The following is a 19,449-nucleotide window of genomic DNA, read 5'->3' on the forward strand; positions in this document are numbered from 1 at the left end:
GGATTCGTATTGGCTGATATCAGCAGGACAATAGCGCCCCTATGTGGACACATTAATAACTAGTTGTTTTTTTTTTAAACTGGGCCGCATTTAATAGGACTTAATTTCAACCCAAAAATCAATTTATTTAAGTGTGAAATTTCTTGTCCACAATGTTATCAGATTAAGTTTTATCCCGATCTGACCCAGATCAGTCATCGACGTAAACGCTGTGTTTACATTGATGTTCACATCGTACATCAGCTTGTCATCTGGAAAAATTATATGACATCATCATCAAATCATTGAAATACTTTTTTTGTAAATAGCTTCAAGATATTTTTGAAAAAATACCAGCATATTATATATTTGAATTTTTTTATTACATCAGATTGCTTTTGAGATACTGTTTGCAATAGCAAATATGGCCATTCTTTGAGCTGTAAATAAATAAATAAGCTTTTTTTTAATATATATATTTTATTTAAAAACAGCAATTCTGTGGCAACTTGCATCATAGCATCACCATGGCGATGCAGGCTCCTCTTCAGCAGCACTAAAGCATTCATTTGTTTCTTATTGCTTCTAAACGTTAGCATATCAATATGATAGCGACACCCTGGAAAGTTATTATTTACAACACACACGCGGGCACACAGAGAGAGAAATACACACACACACTCTTTCATAACGATACACACACAAACTCATACTGACACGCGTACAACATGCTTCCCAGAAGCAGCGCAATCATCACATGTCTTAGACATGACAGCAATGAAATATGGAACCACCACCTTTTTCACATCTTCTTTAGCTTTTCAGGTCGAGACAAATTAGAACGTTCCATGACATCATGATGACATCGTCCATGATGAGTTGAAAGTGAGAAGCCCACAATTTAAAAAAAAAAAGTCTTTTCTCAGCGCTTACAGTACGTGGATGTGTTCTTGTACCGTGAGGCTCAGCGCGGAGGGTTTTACTGGCCGGGTTCGACTGTGCTGAGGAACGAGGCTCGGATCCTCTGCGCCTCGTTGGCGCACAGGTGCCCGTACGCCTTGTTGTACCATTCCGGAGCGCGCCCCCTGCAGGCCACACGAGGAAATGACAACCAAGTCTGAACGAATCCCGACTACCGTTGTTTCTCGTACCTGAGGTCCACTCTGGAGACGTGTGTCAGTCTGGTTCTAGTTGGCATGCCGAAGGGTTCCAGCAGGTAGTGGGACTCCAGGACAACGCCCCGTACCGCTGCCGCCGTGCGCGGGCCGTTGTCGTGATCCACCGACACGCACACCAACGCGCACCAGCCTTTAACAGGGTCCGAACGCCAGGACCTGACGGGAAGAGTTAAGGTGAGGACCAAACCTGAAACAGCTCAGTTGGGAGAGCGTTAAATTGAAGATCTCAATGTCCCTTAATTCATATTGACGTCCATTATTTTGTCCATACCTGAGCATCACTAAGTCTGTACGAGGCTGCGGTGCCATGTTGTGACACGTGTACTGGTACACGTCCGTTTGCTGGTCCAGCATTTCCACAACCTTCTCCTGCTGTAGCTCCAGCTGCCAGAGGGGGCGCTCTCGCAGAAGCCGGTGAAGAACTTCAGTAGGCGTGGCCTCCACCTCCGTGCTGACGCGCCAACGCCGGAGAGGGTTGCCGTCACCCACCTGAAGGTACAACCGCGTCCCGTTACATCGCAAGAGTGTGTCATTGTGATTTTTTTTCCTCGATAATGCTAACAAACAAAATCAATAAAATATTTAATTAACACATTAACTCCCAGCTATTTTCACTGAGGCAACCCCCTTTGCTCTCAACTGTTTTACTGGATTTTGGCTGATTTTGCAAGGCCCACAGAATATTGTGTTCTATTGCTATAAAAACATGGAACCAACCAAAAGAAAGATTAGTTTCTTCTTTCATCGGGACAAAAAATATATTTGTATCTGTTTCCGTTTTACAGCAATTAGCATTAGAATATAGCTAAGTTTCATCAATATTCACATTCCTGTTGAAAACACTGTCAAAAAGAGCTTTTTGCAACATGGCCCTGACTGATCTCTTATACTCTGCTGCCACCTACTGTCCGTTTTTAGTAATAACCACTATTGCTTTAAGCCATCTATCGCTTCATGTCAGAAGCTCTTGCATAAAAAAAACATAAACAACGTTTTTAGGCATGAAGGAAGTATTAAAAAACATTTAACACGTTTTTGGGTTTGAATTAGTTAAACGTGTGTTTGTATCCCAGCATTTTTTCCAATTCACTGTGAGAACCTTTTTGGAGGCCAGTTCCATGTGTTCTCCTGCCGGTCTACACATCCATGCTTTGCTCTTGTCTTTGGTCTCCTTCAGAAGGTTGTGGATCAGCTTCTCCACATGCGCATGGTAGGATCCTTCGTCCATCTCGTCATCCACGTCGTCCTCCTCTTCGTCCATGTCCTCCTGGCGCAGCTTGCCCAGCTCGTCCAGCGGAGGCACCGCTAGCTCGGCTTCCATGTAGGAGTTACGGGACTGGCTCACCATCTCCTCTGGGATCTGTGGGACGACCATCGTGTGAGTGACTGCAGACCAAGTCCATTCATCGCTTGTCTATACGTTCCCTGCAGTCGACTGGTCACCAATCAGTTGTTTTGGATCGTTTGGTTATTGGACTGTCCTATGGCTGATTGACCAGTTTTTGGTCTCTACGTGTTCTTTGGTTGACTGGCGACCAGTCCTTTGTCCACAAAACGCCAGGCTGAAATAGCTGTTGGGAGAGTGTTAGACTGAAGATCTAAAGGTCGCTGGTTCGACCCCCGGGTTTCAGCAACTAAAGCACAGCAGTTGATTTTTTGTTGTTGTGGTTATTGTGTCAACACCGTGTCCTATGATTAACTAATAACAACAAAAAAGTGGACCTTAAAAAGGCGTTGGCACTCTGTGATCATATGAGCCAGGCCTTGAATCGCAGCCATGTTTTCGTTCAGATCCTTCTGATCCGGTCTGCCACTGGCATACTTTCTCTGGATTGACCTTCACCATCATCAGAACAGCAGAGAATGTCAATCAGTCCATTATATACCCCGTACTTTGTCGGTATGCAATTAACATGGCGCATCTGCACAGCGATGGCGTACCTCGGCGAGAGCGCCTCGCTCTTGGTCAGGCTGAGGTGGAAAAGGGACGGCGCCAGGCAGACGGCAAGATTGGCGGCCGTCATCTGGTTTTCGTCCACCTGCCCCACCACATCGCGCAGGAAGTAGAGCAGCGTCTGCAGCGCCTGGCGGTTCTCGTCCGCCATCAGCAAGATGGCCGCCCGCACAGCTTGCAGATGCTGCTCCTTCGGCACGTCTGAGGGGGGAAATGAGAAGTATGTGTCATGGTACTATTGAGTCAATTTTAAATCAATTATTCCATTGATTAACCATTAATCGAGTACTCACAATTGGGAATTGACTTGAGTAAATATAAGTACTACTATAAGTATACATAGGCACACACCAACATAATTAGCCTATGCCCTATGCTAAACGGTTAGCAATCGCGATCAGCATTAGCGCGCTAGCAACTACCACTTCAGGTAAACAAACACTACCATTTAGTTCACACTTCACATCATTATATGTACTTTACACATATAATAGTGTCTTAAAAGTCACTTAAGACGATGCTTCAACATTATTCAATGGGTCAACAAGGGAATTAGCCTAAGCTAAACGATTAGCATTAGCGTGCTAGCGACTACTTCAAGTAAACCAACCGTAACAACCATTTAGTTCACATATACATCATTATATCTATCAATCTGTGTCTTAAAAGTCAGGTATTGACGATGCTTTAACAATATTCCGAGTGTAAACAAGGGTAGAACTAGCTGTTAGCTACATGAGGTCAATAACTTCCTGTCTTCTTCTGGGCATGTTTAGTGCATGACTGCCCTCTACTGGTTAAGTGATAAACACCTACAATCGATTGTTATATTTTGGAATACAGTAATTACAATTGGTCGACTTCTTCCCCCGGCCTTAGATCGTGTTAACATTAACCGCCAGTAAAAGCACAAAAGTATCTCAGCATGCAAGCAGCCTGCTACCTACACTGGTAGATGTGCAGGAAGGTTTCCCCCAGTTTGTTGCTTAGCAGCGGTTCCGGAAGGTCCCGGAAGAACTGCTTGAGCATGTCAGCTACGTCGTAAGCGGACTGCTCCTCAAAGTCCACGAAATCGGGCGAGGCGTCGCACTGGTGACGCAGTGCTTGGATGCGAGACTTCACGCCAGACTTGCGGAAGAGGCCCACCTTGCGAAGAAGTCAACACGAGAAGACAGAAAAACGGTCAACAAGTAGCCAGTCCTAATTGTGCCGTATTTATTAGTCAAATTGAGTATTTTGAGGCAAAATAACGTTGATTTTCAAGCTGTCTTTGCCACGAGTACCTGGTCCAGACAGTGGCGTGTGAGGTGGGCAAGGGCCTGCTGAAGGCAAAGGGGCAGCGGGAAGCCGCAACGTCGCACGTGCACGATGAGCGGGACCCCGAACACACTCTTGTCTTTGGAGTCAGGAGACTTTATTCGCTTCATGAATTTTGGCACAGACCTGAAAGGAAACACGGAAGCAAGGATGGGTCTTCATTGGAGATGTTTTTACAATTAAAAGGAACGTTGGCCTATTTGTGGTTCAATTGGTTCAAAGGAGTTTGTCTTGACAAAATTACCCTTAAATGGCCAAAATGTGCGACTTCCTGTTTGTTGAAAAATCAGGTTGTGTGAATGTAAACCAACTGAGCCTAAAATGCCCGATTTGAACCAAAATGGCTGACTTCTTGATTTATGGTTCGACTACACATGATAGCCAAGCTTATCAAATTTCAAGTTGCTAACTAAAAATGGCTTTGGGGGCTGAAATTGTGCATGGGTCCAATTCCGTCCTCATATTGTGGGCCGCAAAAATCAAGTAGCGAGCAGGCCCTAAAGAGATGTTTTTGTACCCACCAGGTCCAGCCATGCTTGTTGGACATGGAGTACTTCTCCATGATGGCGGTGAGACGTAGCAAGGAGAACTTGTGCAGCAGGCAGAGCTGAGCGGCCGACTGGCTGCTGATGTGCAGCGACGAGGACGGCTGGTTGAGATGCGCAGATGTCCTGAAACTGGGCCAGCGCACCCTGAGAACATGCACAAAAGTTGACTTTCTTCAGACTTCCTGGTTAGCGAGCACGGTCTTAGAGAAAGGGGGACAGTCAGAGCCGGACTGGTCATCTGGCAGAGAGGGCAGATGCCTCTTCTGGGCCCGATGCAGGGCCTTTTTAGTATTATTTTCCTACATTTTACCACAACAGACTCTTCCACAATATAGAAGGACTAGTCCCTTAATCCATGTCGAATATAGCTAGCAAACCGAAACATCACCAATAAAGAGTTAAAATGGCAACGCTTGGCCTTGGCAGCCTGTGAACGTGTCCTCAAGTGGACTGACTGACTAGAGTAGACCAATGGTTGTCAAATTGGGAGTCCCCGGAACCCCCAGGATCCACAAGCCATAACTTGTAGGCACATTAAATTCAAATAAACGATGCTGAATCTACTACAATGTGACCTGCGATGAATTTGGCGTCCCTCATTTCTTACCGCGGTCTCGTCAAGGAGGCCCCGACGCCGGAATCCCTTCTGTCCCGACCAGTCCCGGCGGAGTCGGTATCGTTCAGCGAGACAGGCGATGACCTGCCCTCGCCGTCTTCGCCATCCTCGGTGTCGGCGAGCACGCCGCGGCTCCAGTGGTCCACGATCTGCTGCAGGCCACTGACGTGTTGGATGATGTCATCCAAGTGCGGGAATAGGTTGTCCTCTTTCTCCAAGTCGAGGATGTCCCCCGTGCTGGCGTATAGGTGGGAACCTGGGACGTTGTCGTACACGCTCACCCTGCTGCCCCTCGGAGCTTTAGGGCAGGGCGGCTTGGACAGTGGACGACCAGACCAGATGTTGTCCAGGTTTTTGCTTTTGGACGGTCGAGAGACGGTGGAGTCGGTGGAGCTTGTCCCGGGCGCCAGGCTCTCGATGGACAGCGCTTTGGGGAAAGTGCCTGGCTTGTGATCTTTGGGGACGTGGATGAGGAGGTTTTCGTGGGAGAGGAACTGGTTCCTCTGTCCGTCGGGCCTCTTGCCCTGCAAGGGGAACTCCATGTCCTCTAGGTACCTGCTGCTTCGTTTGCTGGCCGTCCGTGCTCGCGGTGGCGGCGGATCGCGAATGGGGCTCACGTTCATCCTGGAGAGGTCGCCGCAGTCGTCGGCAAAATCGTTCCCGCTTTCGCCGAGCTCAGCAGGCGATGTTCGGCCATCGTTCCTGGCCAGGTTTGGCTCTAACTGGCTGATTGGGGTACACTGGAGGATCTGCAGGGCCAGGGGTTCCTCCCCTTGCAGCACGGGTCCGCTAATGACCATCGGGGGTCTGCGCTTGGCGCTCTTGCGCATGGTTGACGGCCCCCAGGTGCGCATCAGTTCCATCCGCCGCAGGAACTCCTTTGCCTTGCTGCGTCCCGCCTGTCCATGGCGGCCCCCCTTGATGGGCAGGGAGTTGTAGTGCGGAAGGTCACGGGGCGGCGACCGGTAGGAGGCCGACAGGGATGCCACCGACATGGCGTCCGCCGCCGCGGAGGCGGAGTCCTCGCTGTGAAGCGAGGAGATCTCGGCCAGCTCGTGCTCACTGAGCTCGCTCAGAGCGCTCTCGCTGCTCGCCGCGCTGCGCGGGCCGTCCCCTCGGGCCTTCGGCGCGCCGTCGGACAGGAAGTCCTCCAGGCGGGACCAGTGGCGGCTGCTCCACTCGAATGTCCAACGTTTGCTGATGGCCATCGGGTCATCTTCGTCTGAGTCTTCGCCCTGCGGAGTCACCAATTTTAGCACACATTTCAGCTATGGGAACTTTATGAATTATGAAGCATTGAAAAGAGGACCCAAATGTCCTACTTCCTTTCCTTAGAATTAGAAGCTTTTGGGGCGAAGGGATTAATAAATACTGTACTTCGGAGGTCATTTATGGGAGCTTAGGGATAAAAGAAGACCCTGTCAGACCCCCCCTTCCTCCCCCTTGTAGAACCAGGAAACTTTAGGGTGTGGTCTAAACTCATCACACATTTTGACTGCAGAAACCTTCGGAACTAGAAACTTTTGGATGACCATGGAGTTGCTTGGAGAGGGGGTAGTAAGGCTTTTGGGGAGGTCAAGGAACATTTTGGGTCAGAACTGACACAGAATGGTCATTTCCGGAATGTGAAGAAGACAAGGACAAAAAAAAGAAGAAGCTTGTTTTCAAACGTGATAAACGATAAATAAATGAATAAACATCTTACTTTCTTCCTGGGTTGGCTGATGTCCAGTTTCATGCAGGCGGACTTGTTCAGTGTGTTGAGGCGCCTGTAATGCACACGGTGGTCTCAGGGTGGTCCGGTGGGAAAGTTCAAAAGCAGGTGAGAGGCTTACCGGGACAGAGGTTCCACCAGCTCTTGATCCAAAAAATCATGGTCCTTTTTCACCGCAGAAATATTGATGGGAAACTGAGAGTCTAAGGAGAGAGAGAGAGAAAAAAGTGTGACACTTGATTATCATTTGGCATCTAATATCTATACTAATCACCTTTAGCCTGTTCATTATGGAGGACCAAAACTGCCAAAATTCAAAATAAATAAATAAATGACTAAATAACATTTTACATTTAATATCCGTTTTTATTTTCACTTTTTTGTCGAAATTAATAAATGTAATAACAATGCATATATTTGTGAGGACTGGGGTCAAGTTGTATTCTACACTTTTAAAAATGTGCAGAATTAAAGATGAGATAGCTCTTAATATGAAAAGAAAAACACGGAGCTGTCACCGATGTCTTACAATTAAAATGATGCCATCTCGTGGCAGAAAATGACCTCAACACAAATCAATATTACACTCTTTTTTTTTTTTTTTTTTTTTTTTACAGTACATTACATCTTTTTAATTTTAACTCAATTTTATGAATTATTATTAAATTACTGTATCAATGACAAAAAGATGCAGCCATATTATTTTAACATTTGTTCCACTTTTATGGTAACAAGAGTATGAAACTTAGGGAAAAAAATATTTTATTGTATTGCACATCTTATTGTACATTTAGAACAGATATAAAATTTGAGATTAATGGTGAGTTAACTATTGAATTCATGCGATTAATTACAATTAAAAAAAAATAATCGCCTGACATCCCTAATTTAAATAAATTTCTACATCTAACTTCTCACTCTTAAATATTTTTTTAAAAAAAGGTATCCTCCTCTATTCATTCAACACAGTAAGAATGTCACAAAATGGTTGCCTTAAGGGTTACAAATGAATGAAAGTGACAGGAAACGAGAGGAAGAAGAAGTCCCAGCAGTGATTACAAGGCCTTTCCCATGACCCCCCCCCCCCCCCCCCAACCCCACCACCACCGTCCGCCCACCATCCCATCCCCTCCCTCCGGACAGGAAGTGGAAATAGCGGACAAGACGAAGAAGTGGGAGGGATAGCAGAAAAAAAAAAAAATCCTGACCGTTACCTTCGTAGAGCTGTGCATACTGAGGGAATCCGGCGGCTCTCAGCCAATCACACGCCTCCTTTGCCTCTAGCTCTGCAAGGCGGGAAAGCAAGCAGCGTTACACAAACAATACAAACAACACAAAAAACGACCTTACACAAAGAAACACATTAATGACCACAAACACACACACACACACACACACACACTGTCTGCTATTCCCATCCCGACATCCCAAACGGATGGACGGGGGAGGAACGTTCCGCCGCGACGCTCTGGGAATTTTCAGGAATGAGGCGACGAGTGGGAAGGCCGGAAGTCCAGACTTTCATTGACGTCTTAACCCTTTAGCGATACAGCTAAAGCTAACTAACAAGCATCGACAGTTGGCCATTAATGCCAGTAACACTGCGTTGCCACGGCAACAAGGCCCATTAAGTATGTTTACGACCACTTGTTTTACTGCCTTTTTTCCCGCTAGCGTGTCTGATGGATGCTCTCGTGTGTTTGTGAGCAAGTTTAAGCACACTTTTTTTTTTTGCTGACAATGTTACACAGCACTAACATGTTTGTGACAAACAAAATCATTTGTTTCCTTCTTTAAGATAGCTTAAATAAATATGAATTAATGCCTGTATTTTAAACAAAAAAAAAATATTGAATATTTTTTATATTTAGTTAAATACATCAAATTAAATAAAATGACACCCGTAACTGGAGATTAAACAGAACAAAACATTAAATACTTGCATATTTATATTGCTAAAAAAATATATATAAATACCACATTAAATAAAACAAAAATAAAGTATATTCAAAATATTTTACATGTAATAGTATTATGTATAATTAAGTCTACAAATTAAATTAAACGGGAAAAAATGAATACAATTTTATCAAACACTAATAATACAACAAATTAAAATATACATGTTTCAAATTAAATTAAATTAAGCAAAATGGTTTGCCTCTTTAGGTAAATTAAATAAAATATATATATTTTTTTTTTAAACCGTGAAAATTATTAAGCTCATTCCATCTACAGTCAAATGACATATTGTCCAACCCTGTGAATTAAATTTAAGTTAAAAAAAAAACATTTAAAAAAAAATCTACCTTGTGGCTCCACTGACAATGAATAAACTCGACCCGGCAGCAGAAACAGCCGCCACAAATAAAAAGAACCAATCAGCAGTTGACCGGGTCCGACAAAAGTGAACATTAACTCCATCAAAGCCGCTAATGATGCCAACTTCCTGAAACTGTGTTCCCACAACCTTTCCGAAGCCGGGAGCCTTCATCATTAACCCTCCTCATCCTCATTATCGTCATTAGCCACAACACGCCTGAAGAAGAGGACAAGAACCTTACTTGATGTCTTCATGGCTCGGGCCACATCTTCATCCTGCCTGTGTCACAGCTTCTCCTCATACCTCCTTTGAACCCTCGAACCAACTCCAACACATTCCCCTTCATCCCTCCTCCTCTTCCTCGCCTCTACGCTACGCTAAGCTCCCACTAGCAACACCACGACACCGTCGCCAAGCCCGTATGGCCTCTGCACAGGAAATGGCTCGCTTACACTTGGCTTGTCTCCGCCTTGGAAGTCAGCTGGACTTCTTCTCCTGTGGTTATTGGACAGGACACAAACACACAAAACTCTCAAAACAAATGGAGGTATTTTTGCTACAAACAATGCTAACAACAAATGTCTTTCACTGAAATGTGTATGCCTATATTTTAATAGAAAGGAACGCAGACGCAAATAGAAAGTCACAGCTCCATTGGTTACTAAACTTTAAATATCAGCCGCATTTCCATCTCAGGAGGCTGCAATTTTGCCACTTGTCGACTGAAGATGACATCACAGTAGCTCAGGGCTCAGGTGACGACCAATCACGGCTCAGCTGTTTTCTAAGCTTGGTCATGTGACGTTCGCAAACTGAGCCCTGAGCAACCGTGATGTCATTTTCAGTTGACAACAAGTGGCAAAATGGCCGCCCCCTGAGATGGATAAAAATGTGTGAATTTAGCTGCTTAATTCATATTCCACACACACAATATGAATCAAAATACCATGTTAAGACTAGAGGGTCCACATAAAACATATTGTAAAGAAAACTTTTGACTTCCCCTTTAAGCGAAACGTACAGAGACACGCCTCCCTCGGGAACGTGGCTAAAACATCAAAGAAAATCGTGTGCGTGTTTGTGGGAACAAAAGCTTGGCTTACTCAGTACCACAGAATTTAATCAAGAGGTGAATTAGCCAGCGGACACACACATGGGGTGGTTAATCCCGCTCGCCACCTAACCCGCTGGGCTGTGTGTATGTCTGTGCGTGTGTGAGGTAATTCCTCGCACAATGTCCCGGCAAGCCTTTCATTTCCCGCTTTTTTTTTGGGTGAGGCGCCTCCTTGATAACACAAAAGCTCAAAAGTCTGGGAATTCTTATTTTCCCTTCGTTTGCCATCAAAAAACAATTTTAATCAAAACAACAGGTGGCCCTGTAGGCCAATCAGGAGTTTGAAGAAAGTCATGTGTGGAAAAGGACCAATAACAACGATGGATGGATGGATGGACGGACGGACAGATAGATAGCTAGATAGCTACATAGATAGATAGATAGATAGATGTAAAGAAAAGCCATGATTTCGGACTGTTCCTGAAGGCACCGTCAATACAAGTACGTACAAGGTGAGAGGTAATGAGGCATATCTGCCAGCAAGGGGAGCTCCAAACACATTTCATTTCTCCAATGACGCCATCCTGACTTGCACTCAAAAGAGGACCAAATAAGACATAGTTTTTACCCATCATGCTTTGGGTGAGGACACATAACGCACAGTATAATAAAATTCTCATTAGCGTAGATTGCACACGGTAAAAATGTCCCAACTTGGACAAAAGGAACAACTTAGCAGCGATTGACTGACAGCCGAGCGGCAGGATAGAACTCGCAATTTTCACCCGTCAGCATCTTTTTTCTTTTTTTCTTTAAACTAACACGCAACATGGTGGAGTGTTTGGGAATGACAAGACCTAGCACGCCGGAATGCTTCGACTTTACTGCTCTATTGTGTTTACATCTGGAGGAAAACAGACATCATGTGACAGGAAGTAGAGGAAGTGGCAGCAGATGAAAACAATGGCTGAAGTCACCAGAGAGACACATGTGCTTAATCTATTGTAAAAAATCAATGAGCAGCAGCCCGTTTAGGCAGCATGTGTTCTAGCTTATTCTATTAGCATTACAATTGCTAAGGCAGCACGTTTAAGCAACCATTGTTTTATTCCTGTTTTACGGATCAGGCTTTAAGTGTCATGTAGTTCCTGTTTTGACTCATGCAGCAGCCCGTTTAGGCGCCGGTATTGTACCCCTGTTCCGATTTCTACAACAGCCCATATGGGCAGCTTTTGTTACAGTCCTGTTCACTTCTCCTTTCAATTTCCACGGCAGCCCATTTAGGCAGCTTTTGTTCTAATCCCGTTTATTTCCCATTTTGACTACAACAGCAGCTCGTCGAGGCATCTTTTTTCTATTCCAATTTAATTCCTGTTTAAATTTCTACAACGGCATGTTTTGTTGTAGTCCCATTTAGTTTTAATTTTTTACAGCCACCTGTTTAGACGGCCTTTGTTCTAGTCTTAATTACATACTGTTTTGAACTGTATTCATGTTTTATTTCCTACAGTGGCCCATTTTGGCAGACTTTGCTCCTCTTTAGTTTACTTCGTGTATCAACTACCATAGCAGCTAGTTTAGGCAGCTTTTGTTCTCTTCCTCTTTCAATTTCCACATCAGCCCATTCAGGCAGCCATCTCTTGTTGTAATTACTGCAGCTGCCCGTTTGGGCAGCCTTTGTTAGAATCCTGTATCAAATTTCTACAGCAGCCCGTTTAGGCAGCTAACTAATATAAAATCTGCTATAACCTCCCAGATTGACAAAAATCCATCATCTAAATACAGTACTGATAATCAAATATCCCTGCTCCTTCAAAAAGGTGACTTTGGGGGATCCCGTGGGGGTCTACCTTGCTCCAGCCTCCGAAGCAGCTGCTTTCGGGCAATGATACGCGAGAGGCGGAGGGACGAGCGGCGTCGGGGGGTCTGGCCCAGCCTCAGGTAGTGATCCTGGCCGTCGGGCGTCATGGCCTCCAGGCACGTTCCTTCATTGGCACTGTCGCTGTCACTCTCACTGCTATTGGTGGGCTCCACGAGGGTCCTGCGCCCGCTTTCCACCTCCTCTTCCTCCATAGCGGACTCCCAAACACAACAAGGCTGACTTCTACGGATGATTCCTGTGCAAACACTCCTCAAGAATTCCTCTGACATGCCCTCACTGGAATGGAGGCCCCCGCCTACTACTTCCTGGCAACCAATCACATCACTTAATTCAATGCTGGTATCTCTCACCTGCGGTCACCAGCAAATTCATTCCTTTTGGTCACATGACCAGGAGAGGACGCAATAGCAATGGTCAGTGTGTGTGTGTTCCTAGTAAACAAACGTTGTGCAGTACTAGAACATACACTAACATAGTTCTAGACATGACACAGTCACACGTACACACACTCACAAATACACACACACACACACCTGAGCCCATATTGTGCCAAAAACACACACACACTGCAAACATTCACACACTCATTCACTGTTAGACTGTACACTCACTCACACACACTAACACACACACACACAATCTCAAACCTAGTGAGGAATGTTGCCATTGTTTCCAAGTGACCAATATTCCACATCCTCTAGTATGACGTTCCATATGTTTCCATGCACATACACACTCAAACACATACCTACAAGGAATATTTGACTTCCCGATAAAGCAAATTTTACGAGACCGCCCTCTACAGGCAAAATGAAGGTACTGTAACACAACTTCACTCACGTGCACGAAGTATTTGTGGTGAATTTTGACAATAATGCCGCACACACAAACAATGTGTACTTGTACACATTCATAACACATGACGTCACAGGACACGCAGGAGGCAACCACACTAACATTAGCACTAGCATGTCAGGCTAAACTACTTGCACTATAGGAACATCCACTAATAAGATTCATGACTAAACACCCAACTTACGTCACTCTGGTTGCCAGGGTTACCGCCGAATAACAGAAACCAATGAAATGGGATTAAATATAGTAGTCACTTCATTAGGTACACGCTTTAATGAGACCCCATTGAACATTTCTTAATGCCTTAAGTGACTATAAATGACAACTGCATTGCTTTAATAAAAAAAATAATTACTGACAAGTTACCACCAACACAACAATCCCCTCCACCCCCACCTCCCTGACACCCTAAACTTGGTGCATTGGCGCGCACGAGGAATAGTTGACACCGTCCCACGCATGCGCACTCCAGGGACCGCGCATGCTGACGAACTGGCATCTGAAACCCGGGATGACCCTCCCAAACACATGCTAAATGTGACATTGACCTTCCCAAAATACGCACCGTGCACACACACACATACACACACACACCGCAACAACTTTACTGCATTAAGGACTAATTGTGTGACGTCACGCAATCAAGCCGGCATGCTGTCAATCAAATGAAAAGCACCCAAAATGGAGTCATGGCTGACCTGCCAGCCGCCTCTCGCGCACGTTCCTCCACAGCAGATCCCACGCTTTGGCCGTGGATTCCCTCAGCTGCTCGCTGATGGACCTCCTCAGCTGCAGCGCGGCCGTCCTCCGCGGGCTCGTCATGGCTCGCGCATCCTGGTCCTGAGACGAGACGATCCCGCTGCCTCCTCCCCGGGATTTAAAAAACAAAAAACAAAACCCTAAATCCGCACCGCAGTGCGCGTCCTCCCCCTCTGCGTCACCTCTGCAGTCCCACCGTCCGAACGACTTCTTCTTCTTCTTCTTTGTTTTCCCGCCACTTAAATGTCCGCTTGATCGCGCGTGTGTTGCTTGCGTGTCCCGTCCCACCGTACGTCCGCGTGCACGCGTCTTGGGACGCGAGAGCAAAATTGTGCGCGTGCGCGAGTGTGGCTGGACGTGTGACAAGGAGAGCCAGATGTGAATGAGACCCCTGCCGTCCCCTCCCACACATGCACACTTTAACTTACTGTTACACTCACACAAACACAATCTTTAACACGCTCATAAAAACAGTCTTCCTCTTACACACCCGCTCTCACACATCCTCTCACTTAATCCCACTTTCTCTCTTGCACACAAACACTCACACAATATTCTCTTGTACACACAATGCGACATGGATCTGACCACTGTCACTCACAAACACAGACAGTTTCTGTTACTCCCTCACACAAAATCCCTCTCTCACACACTCTCTCACCCACTGACACGCACATGCACACACACAGTACAAGTCGAGCCACCCACTCATTCAAACAAGGATCCCTTTCAATCCCACGTGGACGTACATAAACACACGTTCATTGCGAGCAAAGTCTTTACTTACAAAACAGAGAGAGAGAGAGAGAGAGAGAGAGAGAGAGAGAGAGAGAGAGAGAGAGAGAACCACTCACGCACCAACTACTCCATAACTCCTTGCCTGATATTCCAATATCCACACTGGGAATTGTTGGCCGGAATGTCGCTGACTTCTGGAGCGATGAAGACAACAATGACGGCAACACCAAAAGCCGCTGATAGGCTGTCAGCTACATAGCAAAGCCGCAAATGGCGCTATAAACGCCGCACAGGCAGGCCATTTTTAGACCACAAATCTAAATATAGTAATTAGCAGAAAATACACAGTAACGACAACAAACACAGGCTGAAAATATTTAACAGACACACTAGAAAAGCTAGACGTTTTGTATCGCTGTTTTGTCCCAGGATCACTTCATCAATCATTAGGGCAAACTTGGACCTCGCCAAGTTGACGAATTGGAATTTGAGCAAATTGAGCATTGACAAACAATGGTACAAATTTGGTAGCAATCAGACAAAAATTCGTTACGACAGCCATTTTTAAAAGACTCCTGGTTATTCCCAATTTTCAAAATGACAGCTATTATTGGCCAAAATGGCAGCTTCAAACCAACATGGCTGACTTAATCTGTCTTTTCGCTTATGGCTTCTTAAGACTTTTTTGTGAGTCTACTCATAATTGACATGTCTACCAAATTTCATGTCGCTGTGTTAAAGTGGCTTCAGGGGCTGAATTTTCAAGACATTTGGCCAATTCAAACCAAAATGGCTGATTTTCAGGCATGGCATCTTGGGATTTTTTTTTTTTTTTTCGGGTTTACTCATGATAGGCACGCTTACCAGAATTCATGTTGCTATGTCAAACATGGCTATGCCCAGTTGAAGACAAATTTGGAGGTGCGGGGTTATTCACAGGAATCCATCCTAGGAATGCCGGGACCGCCGCTCAGCTGCTCGCCCGCCAGGCACTCAATCAGACGTCCTGTCCTGGGGTGTCCAATTCCAGGTCGTCATTTTCGAAGCGGGTGGAATCCTGCCGTCGCTCGGATACTGAGCCGGCGTTCCCCAACTTCTTCACCCAGGATGCACTGCAAAGTTCATGACCAGGGTCCAAATGAATGCATGCCACATGTCAAACTAAGTATTGTATGAGGTGCGTCCCAATACTGTTCACTCTCTCTCACACACACTGCACTTGTAAAGAAAGTTGTTGATTGAGTCCCGATTGGTTATGAGGCGTAATCTAATACTTTTGTTATGAGGGCAGGCAGCAGCTGCACATGAGTCCAGGTTAGCGAGTTCATAATCGGCATTATTATTATTATCATCCATAGAATCATATGATCAAAGGCATCCGGTCCAGGCCACGCCCCTCTATCGGAAAAATGTCTGCAGCCCATCTCAGGCCTCTTCTTCATCTTCCTCGCTCGTCATCTCTGCTGGCTGGTGTCTATTTTGGGCATCGCTCATGCAACGCATTCGTCACACAACACACACACACACACACACACACACACACACACACACACAAGATGGATGCACCGAGTGGAAAACATTCATGTTAAATTCAAGGAGCAGATGAGAATCACCTTGACCTACATTCCACAAAAGTACATACACCGGCGCACACACGTACACACTATTTATTTTACAATAATTGATCTTGTCTTTTACCAACTTACATATAGTATCTATATATTGATATTTTATAATTATTGCTGTTCTTCGCGTTAGCGTGACAACAACAATTTAATGAAAAGAATCAACTTTTCAGTTTCAAGCACTGGACTTTCCAAGGAGGTTGGAAGTCGCTCTCGTTTTCCTCTCGTGGCTCGGAATTCCGGAACGCCCCCAAACTCTCCAGTAATAATAACGAGGACGACGAAGATGTGATGGCTTGTTTGGATGCCATCCGTCCATATGACTGAAAGTGTGGAGTCTTTGGCTAAAATGCTAACAGGACGCAGTTCTATAGAGTTTAAGTGAAATAAAGCTAACCCTGCTAGCCTAATAAGCTATCTAAATGGAAACAAGCCATAAATGTACAAGATCAGCAAGCTCCAATGCTAACAAGAAAAAAAAAATGATGAGAGATTGTGGTTGTGTGTGTGTGTGGGCGTGTAAATCAGTCATTCGCATGCTTCTGGACCCCATTCTTGGCTTTGTATTCCCACTCCAGAATGTTTATTTGCGTCTCCTATAGAGGGACTTTTGCACTCACTTCCGGTCCCAAGATGACAGTTTAGCAGCGGCTTGTGTGGTCTCGGACACGTGACAAGATCTGCTCACGTAGACGCGCGTATGTCGAGCGGAAAATGACGCAATGATGCATTAATGCAATTTATAATGCTATGTTCATCACAGTAAAGCTCACGGCGTGAAAGGTTAAGCTAGCTCAGGGGACTTTATCGAAAAGCTTTGTCGTTTTTGTGTGTTTTTAACTTTTAAAACGAGTTTTGCTAGCTTTTTAGCTTTTTTGTTTTGTCACAGATTTTTAGCATTGCCGCTAGTTAGCCTTGTAGCTTTTGAGCTGATTTCCATTAGTACAGTCTTGTAGATTTGTGGCTTGCTAACCTTGTAGCTTCATAACCCCATAGCTTTGGTTGTAGCTTGTTAGCTTGGCAGCCTAGTAACATTTAAGTAGTATCCCCTGGCTGGTAGCCTTGTAGCTTTACAGCTGGGTAGCTTTGCAGAGTGGCAGATAATAATGTATGACTAGTCTCTATAATCCCTAATTTGTGTGTGTGTATGATATTGCGTGCATGCGTGACTGCCTGTTGCTGTCAGTGATAGCGTGTGGTGGAGAGGCACGGTGTGGGTAATGAGGCCCAGGAGGCAAGTCGGAGTTCAGAGATGTGAAATTTTGTGTGTGTTTGTACATGTGTGTAGGCTATATACAGTAAGTGTAGTAGAAACAGCATATCATGACTTCTGGGTGGTTGTTGAGGCCTGAAAGGCTGACTGACTGGCTGGGAATCCTATGAGACATTCCTAGAAGTCCACTTTTATCCTAAAGCAGGAATGCAAACAATCTGACGAAATCAATGCACGCACACACACGCACAAGTCCTTTTACCTGCCAAAGTGCTGGTGGTCCTGGCTGCTGCCTGTGGCAAAAACAAACACATAAAGAAGAAGAATTTAGCTGCCATCCCCCGCTCATATGCAAGGACAATAAATCAAATATTTTGCAATTTAATGTTGTTCATGTGTCTAGGATCCGAGGATCAAATTTGGTAGCAATTGGACAAGTCCATATTTGAAGTAGGGCCTATCCCTGGAAATTGACCAAAAAACGGCTACTTAAAACTAAAATTGATTTTTTTCTTTCTTTCTGTTTTTGGGTTGTTTTCAAAGCTTAGCTTATTGGGACTTTTTTTAAATGGGTCTACTCATGATAAACATGTCTAATTTCATGTTGTCAAGGGAAACTAGCTTTAAGTTCTCAAATTATTACCTTGAGGAGCTAGCTACATTGTTGATCTTAAATGAACAGCTTCAAACCAAAATGTCAGACTTTAGTGGCCATTTTGTGTCAGATTGCAATATACTAAAACGAGTACAGGTGTGTGAAACACGCAGCTAGAATAACAGCTCCCCAGCCCGCCAGACGTTGGCGTTGAGCCGAACACAATTAATTGAATTTTATGAGGCTTCCCGGTGCGGTGCGCTGTCGATTTAAGAGTAAATTGAGGTTAGCACATTGGCGAGCTCAGCATAAACGGTAGCAGGGGAAAATAAGGAATAAACCTTTAAAAGGATGCGGTTTGGGCGGCTCGCCGTAGATTTTAGTCTCTGCGTGGATGCCAGACGAACTCATTTAAATAACGAGGTAAACATGCTAACCATTATTTTTAATTAATCAACCGCACTGACAATGCAATAGACTGCATCGCTGGTCACAGCGCCCCCTGCTGAAACTAAAAACTGGACAAACTACTTAAATTCTGATTTCCCTTTTCCAATGCAATGGCCGCATAACCGCCTTATTTTGTAACCGTTCAGAAAACATGAAAAAAAATGAAGAGTCCAGTTTACTTCCACCTTTGTGTATTACCGTGTCCTGGATGCTAAAAGGCCCAAAGTGACTGCGTGCTATTAATTTTGAGGCGCTGCACCCAATGGCACTGTGAGGCGTCTGTTCAGGAAATGAACACTCTGCTTTGTTTGGGCCAATCGGGGACTCCCAGAGGTTGATAACGTCACACATAGACCTCCTTTGTGGACAAACACACACACATGGTATAAATATAAACCCACCCCTCATCTTGTCCCTCCTCATTTCCCAAAGTCGTCCTGTTGGCCACAACTGCACAGATATTTCCTGTGTGCTGCACAGTGCACACATTCCTGCACACATGCTGTATGTGGCTACGGGGGACTATTTTTACTCTCAGGGAAGGTGAAGGCAGGGGCATGGCTTTTACTTGCAACACACATCTTGTGAGTCAGCGTGAAATGATAACGTTGAAATATTAACAAGGTTCTCTAAAAGTCACCTTTTATAT

The 19,449-nt window shown here is 45.1% G+C and overlaps 1 protein-coding gene and 1 long non-coding RNA gene across 10 annotated transcripts; one reads left to right on the forward strand and one right to left on the reverse strand.

Moving 5' to 3' along the window:
• Positions 1–919: 919 nt before the first annotated feature.
• On the reverse strand, positions 920–19,080 carry stard13a (StAR related lipid transfer domain containing 13a). Of its 8 annotated transcripts, none has more exons than XM_077547311.1 (16): positions 18,999–19,080; positions 18,018–18,048; positions 15,782–16,391; positions 8,521–8,592; positions 7,428–7,509; positions 7,298–7,361; positions 5,584–6,827; positions 4,950–5,120; positions 4,395–4,554; positions 4,059–4,257; positions 3,099–3,312; positions 2,880–2,994; positions 2,257–2,517; positions 1,429–1,646; positions 1,131–1,313; positions 920–1,064 (listed from the first exon to the last, which is right to left on the reverse strand). In XM_077547311.1, exons 3-16 carry the CDS (start codon positions 15,789–15,791, stop codon positions 959–961), a joined length of 3,099 nt encoding a protein of 1,032 aa, XP_077403437.1. In that variant the 5' UTR covers positions 15,792–16,391; positions 18,018–18,048; positions 18,999–19,080; the 3' UTR covers positions 920–958. The 8 variants fall into 8 exon arrangements, with proteins under 8 accessions (XP_077403437.1, XP_077403439.1, XP_077403440.1 ...); XM_077547313.1 differs by having other exon boundaries at positions 15,782–16,029; positions 18,999–19,050; XM_077547314.1 differs by lacking the exon at positions 18,999–19,080 and adding an exon at positions 18,692–18,912 and having other exon boundaries at positions 15,782–16,029.
• LOC144036586 (uncharacterized) lies at positions 1,025–5,651 on the forward strand. 2 transcript variants are annotated; one of them, XR_013288678.1, is made up of 5 exons: positions 1,025–1,331; positions 1,536–1,652; positions 2,335–2,535; positions 3,088–3,331; positions 4,953–5,651. It is a non-coding gene; the product is annotated as an uncharacterized LOC144036586 (long non-coding RNA). The 2 variants fall into 2 exon arrangements; XR_013288679.1 differs by lacking the exon at positions 3,088–3,331.
• Positions 19,081–19,449: the final 369 nt, after the last annotated feature.

Source organism: Vanacampus margaritifer, chromosome 16 (assembly GCF_051991255.1).
Source record: "Vanacampus margaritifer isolate UIUO_Vmar chromosome 16, RoL_Vmar_1.0, whole genome shotgun sequence".
NCBI lineage: Eukaryota > Metazoa > Chordata > Actinopteri > Syngnathiformes > Syngnathidae > Vanacampus > Vanacampus margaritifer.

Excerpts from the sequence above, each read along its gene's own strand:
- stard13a (XM_077547308.1), bottom strand. The coding sequence starts at position 12,834 with ATGTCAGAGGAATTCTTGAGGAGTGTTTGCACAGGAATCATCCGTAGA. Across the intron at positions 4,258-4,394 it reads CACGCCACTGTCTGGACCAG|GTGGGCCTCTTCCGCAAGTC; the intron begins GTACTCGTGGCA and ends CTTCTTCGCAAG. Across the intron at positions 2,518-2,879 it reads AGTGCCAACGCCTTTTTAAG|ATCCCAGAGGAGATGGTGAG; the intron begins GTCCACTTTTTT and ends GTCGTCCCACAG.